At 32.8% G+C, this 6,576-nt stretch overlaps 1 protein-coding gene and 1 long non-coding RNA gene across 2 annotated transcripts; one reads left to right on the top strand and one right to left on the bottom strand.

Moving 5' to 3' along the window:
• The first annotated feature begins 1,044 nt into the window (after positions 1-1,044).
• Positions 1,045-2,454, top strand: LOC108846592 (transcription factor PRE2-like). Its single transcript, XM_018619810.2, has 2 exons — positions 1,045-1,276; positions 2,108-2,454. Exons 1-2 carry the CDS (start codon positions 1,148-1,150, stop codon positions 2,261-2,263), a joined length of 285 nt encoding a protein of 94 aa, XP_018475312.1. The 5' UTR covers positions 1,045-1,147; the 3' UTR covers positions 2,264-2,454.
• A 1,546-nt stretch (positions 2,455-4,000) lies between these two features.
• LOC108846355 (uncharacterized) lies at positions 4,001-4,910 on the bottom strand. Its single transcript, XR_001948635.2, has 2 exons — positions 4,582-4,910; positions 4,001-4,393 (listed from the first exon to the last, which is right to left on the bottom strand). It is a non-coding gene; the product is annotated as an uncharacterized LOC108846355 (long non-coding RNA).
• Between the last annotated feature and the right edge of the window lie 1,666 nt (positions 4,911-6,576).

The following is a 6,576-nucleotide window of genomic DNA, read 5'->3' as shown; positions in this document are numbered from 1 at the left end:
CATATAAAGTGGGTAACTGAACTAAATAATTCTCTTTTAAGCAAAAGTAAAATAAAAAATCTGAAGTATATGCGAGTCTTGACTAGAGATGGCAATTGGGTTCTCCCGTCCCGTCCCGTCCCGAACCGCTGCGGGTTCGACTTCTGGCAGTACACGGCGGGCCTATCCCGCGCGGGATGCGGTCCTCAAACTAGCTGCCCAATTCCATACCGCGAAATATGCAGGTCTTCGCGGGCCGTCCCGCGGGACATCGAATATTACATTGCTTATTTCTACATGCACAAACAAACATAAACATGAATTGATTTTCATCTTGCACATGATCGAGTATACTCTTACAAGATCAATACATTAAGCTTATACAAAACAAATGTACTTATTATCATTTATGATGGTTTGAAGAAGCTCTACTAGTGCAGATTAGAGGTTCTTGGGAGACCGGAAGCATCATCGACACTGAAACCACCATCAATGGAGTTCCATAGTGTCTAATCTCTTTCTCTCTCTCACTCTCTCTCTTTCTCTCTCTCTCATGTGAAAGCATAAATGAAGACTTAGGATTGCCGCAAAATCCCGCAGTTTAACCCATCCCGCTTTCGACCCGTCCCATTTTGAGTCCATCCCGCTTTGAACCCGTCCCGCTTTGAGCCCGTTCCGCGAGGTCCGCAATTTTGCGGGCTTATCAAATGGAAGCCCAATCCCGCCCCGCAGCAAGCTTTTACGGGCCAGGCCCGCGGTCCAGGTCCTTGATTGTCATCCCTAATCTTGACTATCGTTATTTTAGTTATTTTGTTTTAGTATACGACAAATCGTTTTATTAGTTATTTACAGTTTATATATACATAATCTGATAAACTGTAAATCACGTGTCTTTGTATCCAATTCTCCAATTCTAAACCACTGCTCACTCATGCACTTGTCTTCCCATATCGAACATCCCTATTTATGTTTCATGCATTACTCTCTTTCTCTCTCTCTCTCTCTCTAGCTGTGGTCCTAGCCCTCTATATAACACCATTATTTCTTCTTCTTTCTTCTCCTTTTCTGTCGACAAACACAAGCAAATTCTACTTATTCCTAACCCAAGCGAGAGTGTTTCTTACCTATATATGCAAAAAAAAAAATATTAAGTTAAAAAACAAGTAAAATGTCGTCTAGCAGAAGGTCGAGGCAATCAAGCTCGTCATCAAGGATTAACGATGATCAGATCACTGATCTTATTTCAAAGCTCCGACAGTCTATTCCAGAGATTCGCCAGAACCGTCGTTCAAACACGGTAAAATCTTATTATAAAGTTACTTTATATATATAAATTCGTAAGTTTGACACTACAAAAAAGAAGGTTAATTCTGACCTCAATTCTGACCGATTTGTTTTTGGTCAGAAAATTCTAACGGATTTCCGAGGATTAAAAACGTAGTCAGAAATTTTTGACGAAACCAAATCGGACAAAAAGTGGTCAAACGTAGTCATGAACTTTATACAGTATATTATAATATTTACTTAGGTATGTTCTTATATTTTAATAGAGAAAGTCGCGTATACAACCAGTTGGAACAATGCATTATAGTCTTATAGTAATTGCATATGGGAGATTTCATTCTGAAGTTTCTAAAAGACTTTTGACCATCAACCGAACTTTGAGGAGAGGGGAACATATTTCCCCTAACTTCAGCATTAAGCTAATTATAATTAATTATTTTACTTATAATATTGATTAACTGCACTGAATGTGAGAAGACTTTGTTGCTTCACGGACTATCAATTTCAATTCCATAAATTTATGTACAGTTGTACATCACCGACTTATTCTTTTCGTATTATATATTTAGATATCTTAGTTTCTAAAAACAAGAAAAGGACGAACTTTAGAAGAATTGAAAAAATAGACCCGTTTCTATAAATGGAAACATCCTTTCTCTACTTAGATTTACCCTCAATGTTAAAAATGTGTTTGTTTTGTTTAGTTTTTAAAAGTTATGAGTATTATCTTAGGCTTTATTGTTACAACAACCATTAGTTATTAAGACACTATTTCCCCATACTAAAACTTGTTTTGATATATAATTTGAGTTCTGACTGTAAAATCACTCTTTGAAATATGTAGGTGTCAGCATCGAAGGTGTTACAAGAGACTTGCAATTACATAAGAAACTTGAACAAAGAAGCCGATGATCTCAGTGATCGATTGTCTCAGCTTCTGGAGACTATTGATCCTAATAGCCCACAAGCAGCCGTTATTAGGAGTTTGATTAATGAATAGCTAAGATATATGTACTTTATATATCATTTTACAATCTCCTTGTGAGTTTGATCCATCAGGGTTTCTACTTTATTATCTGTTATATGTTTTATATATTATTTATAAGTGTAGCTAGCTAGGGTTCTTATATCGGACCCTCTTCTGTTTTAACATGCAACTTAAGCTATAATTATAATAAATTACATTTCAGCTTATATATGTAGCTTAATCCTTTAATATATATATGATATGAGTTCATTTGTAAACCATTTTTATACTCAGATATATATTGGAAAAATGGGAAATCGTTTCTAATCAAAATTCAAACTAATGTTGAAGATGTGAAAATCAATCAATGTTTTTATTTAAAGCATGCATAATGACCACCAAGGCACCATCCATTTCAAAAAATAACTTTATTCGACCTACATGAAGAATTTCTCAACCATTAGACCACAATATGTTAGTTAAAATATGTATTGATCACTTTCAAAAAAAGAAACAAAACACGAACTAAGTGCAATATAATAGCACAAATATACTGAAGTAGAGTTCGATATCTTATATTGTTTTTAAAGTAAACAAACACAAAGAGCTTCTTAACATCAGTGAAAACATATGCAATATAACACTAGAACACATTTTTTTCAATTGACAAAACATAACAGAAAACCAAACTGCCTTATGGCAGGCTTTTTCAGCCAGAATAGTTGCGCAAATGATGTATTGGTAAATTTCAATTTCCGTGTTCAGTTAATTTGTGTAATTATATATCCTCGGCCAAAAGTAAGATGTACAACTCTTTAGTTGAAATGTCAAGTGGCAGGATTACACGAATCTTTCTTGTTAATGCTGCAATAAGGACACAAAATAACACGAAAATTAGTAACATTAAAAAGTACTATTGTATTTTGCCAAAGAACAGTACTGTATTTGCATATTTACAATAACTTGAATCAAATCTTATAAGGAGTTTGTCGTCTTTTGTGAGAAGATGTGAAATATAAATGACGTTAATAATTAATTTTGTCGGATAATTGGGATCATAAGCCTCAAATTTTGCATAAATTGGCGTAGTAATTAAGTTACTTTCGCACATCTTATGGAATATATATAGCAAAACAAGTACTATGAATATATTTTCTTGTTCAAAATGAATACGATTCTATATATATGACATGGATGTAAGTAGAGGTGGATCTAGGATCAAATCTAACTGGTGTGGGTACACACAATTTTTCACTATACATATTTTTTGGATTAGGGGAACTTGTACAAATATCAAACTAATTGTTAAGGAAATTGAAAAAGTTGAACGGGGAGGGGGGCACATGCCCCCGTAGATTCTTCTCTACGTCCGCCCCTCATGTAAGTGTGACTAGCTATAAGCCTATAAGTCTTTTTTTTTGTCAACTAGCCTATAAGTCTATAACACTATATCTTCTTTCGTAATTTGTTGCGTACCGATGTTACATGCACTACAAGAAAAATGATTTTTATTAGCGAAAAACGCTATCTATCAATACAATAGCGGTTTAAGAAACGCTGTATCATCGTCCGTGATAATAGGTCAAGCACTTTAGATAGCGGTTTTTTGCGCTGCTATCTTATTGTTATATATCATAGCGTTTTCGTTTATGCAATTAAAAAATCTTTGATAACATTTATTTTTTGTTATTATTTATATTATTGAAAATTAAAAAAAAAAGAAAAAAAAAATATATATATATATATATATTTTTTTTTTTCGTTAAAAAATTAATATATCAAAATTTTAATATATAAATTATATTGAGTTTTAAATTACAACTGGTTTACATGGAAAAGAAATAAACCAAACAAACCAAAATTAAACCAAGCTTAAACCTAAACCTATTTGCTAACTAAACCTAATAAGTAATAACAAACATGCCATCTTCGAGCTTCTTAACTTCGCCGGCAAACACCTCCATCAAAGACAAAATCTACCATGGATTCAGCTAACCTAGCTGAGATTAGGACTGAGCTACTCGATTTCGCAGAAAAAGAGCTTGTTTGCGTAGAATCCGTTGTTGTTAGCGATGAAAGAAGCGGATACGAGGCCGGCAAAGCTCTTGTTAAACTTCTTCATACGAGACAGGCTCCGTCGCAAGATTTCGTTGCTTCCTTTCTCTGCAGAAGAATCAAAACACAAACAATTAGAAATCAATCATGAAGCCATTCACAATAGCTGTAATCTCGTTAGTTATGTAATCCTAGAAACAAAAAGAAATCAATCACACAATGAAATCAATCAAAAAATAAAGAAATCAATCACACAATCAATCACATAATGAAGATGCGCGAGGGGCAGGGGTTACAGCATGAGAGGAGAGGTGACTGAGAGACATGGAGAAATGGCTATGGTGGGAGGAGGTGTGATTGCCGGTTGTATTCGATGTATACCTTACGGTGGTGATAAGGGAACCATTGTTCCCAGATCTGGGATAATCTCTGCGCGAGGAGCCGATGTTACACAGGGAGGACTCCCATGATGCAGGACGCCGTGAACAGAGCCCAGATCCGTGGTTGGTGGTCGGACAACCAGCTTCTTCTCTCTCGTCGACATAGTTGCAGAAGAATAAAAAAACAGATGAAAAGTCGTATAGGAAAAGATTCCCAAAGATTAATGAAAAAGAAAGTTGTTTAATCCTGGCCTTCGGATTACATTTCATTAATGGCTAAAAAATTATGATCCATGAGAAAGAAAGATCAACCAATAAGAGAGAAGGTTGAGGATAGCCACAAGAACAATCTTAACCCTTAGATTAAAATAGATCAATGGCCATAAAAGAAAAGGATAATATAATTGCTTTTTCATATCTTTTTAATTGTTTTAAAATTTATCTAAATTGAAAGATTATATATTATAATTTAACATTTGAAATATAAATTTTGATTTCAAAAGTTCATAATAAAGGCCGGTATAAATAGTTTGTGTGAAGGGTTATGTTTATAATTTGGTTTGGAATTTTGAGAGTTTAAGGGTTAGAGTTTTATATAAAGATTTTGTGATTGAGATGTATATTTCAGATTATTTGACTATTAAAATTTAGATATTGTGGTTATATAATTAAAGAAAAAAATGTTTTCGTAGTTTTGTGTTTATGTTAAAACAAATAGAATTCAAATTTTAAGGTTTTAAGTTTATTGTGTTTGTTTAGGGTTTAAGGTTTTTTTTTTGATAAAAAAGTTTAAGAGTTTAAGTTCTAAAATATTAAAAAGATTATTAGTGTATTAGTATTAAATTTTGTTTTTAGAGTATATGGTTCAGAAATTTGTTTAGGGTTTAGGGATTCAAAAAGTACGCTATTGTAGCGCTTTTATTTTATCTGCTATTAAATGTACGCTATCATAGCGTTTCCAATTAAGCCAATCTATCATAGCGTTTTCAAAAATACAAACGCTATCTAAAACTAACGGATATTTCAACCATAGCAGAAAGTGAAAAAACGCTATCCTGGTCTGCTATTAAAACGCATTTTTCTTGTAGTGATGAATTTGCAGACTTCGATCTCTTCCATTTAGTTATGGTATTTTTATTTGTAACTATACTACAAATTTTGTAGCTTATTAGTATTATTTCTTTAAATCACCAAAATAAAAAGTTTGGGGACGCAACGGTGAAGTAGTTATATCTGTTGAAACTGGATATTGTTTTCTAGCTTAACAACTAACTAGAAACTTTACCACGAAAAAGTAATTAACTAACCTAAAAATCAAAGGTTCATGAAAAGTAATATACTAAAGACTAAAGTAAAGTTTTGTTTAATCATTTTGAATGACATAAATTCCAATTTTCATTTTAAAACAATTATAGATTTCGACATAGGCACAATTACTGATTCGTAAGCTCGAATTTAGTAGCTTTCCAACCGATAGTCAAACTATAAAACCTGAAATGATTTGTCTACTATTCACAACGACTAATATCGATGATTTTTTTATTATACAGAGGTATTTTGATCCCATAGAAGTGGACTGAAAACGTAGTATGATCTTTGTTTATATAGACAACTAGCTCGTATATAAATTGAAAATATTATTTGTTTTAGCATGGAAAATGGATATGAATAGTTTTACAATTGTGACAGATATATGAATCAAAATTATAAATTCCTACAGAAAAGTTGGTGGTGCGTCGGGATGGATCCCTGAGTCCCCTTACAACTGAAAATTAAATTAATATGCCCGGAACAAATTTAAAATTCGTATGTATGAATATTTCATTTATAATCTCTGATTAAAAGGTTGAGAAATGATCATATTTAACTTATAATGGCGACTACATCTACATAATTTGAATATCAAAACAA

Source organism: Raphanus sativus, chromosome 3 (assembly GCF_000801105.2).
Source record: "Raphanus sativus cultivar WK10039 chromosome 3, ASM80110v3, whole genome shotgun sequence".
NCBI lineage: Eukaryota > Viridiplantae > Streptophyta > Magnoliopsida > Brassicales > Brassicaceae > Raphanus > Raphanus sativus.
The sequence above is the reverse complement of the archived record's forward strand: the minus strand, read 5'-3'. Positions and strand labels throughout refer to the sequence as shown.

Coding starts and splice junctions, on each gene's coding strand:
- LOC108846592 (XM_018619810.2), top strand. CDS start 1,148: ATGTCGTCTAGCAGAAGGTCGAGGCAATCAAGCTCGTCATCAAGGATT. Junction 1,277..2,107: donor AGAACCGTCGTTCAAACACG/GTAAAATCTTAT, acceptor TGAAATATGTAG/GTGTCAGCATCGAAGGTGTT.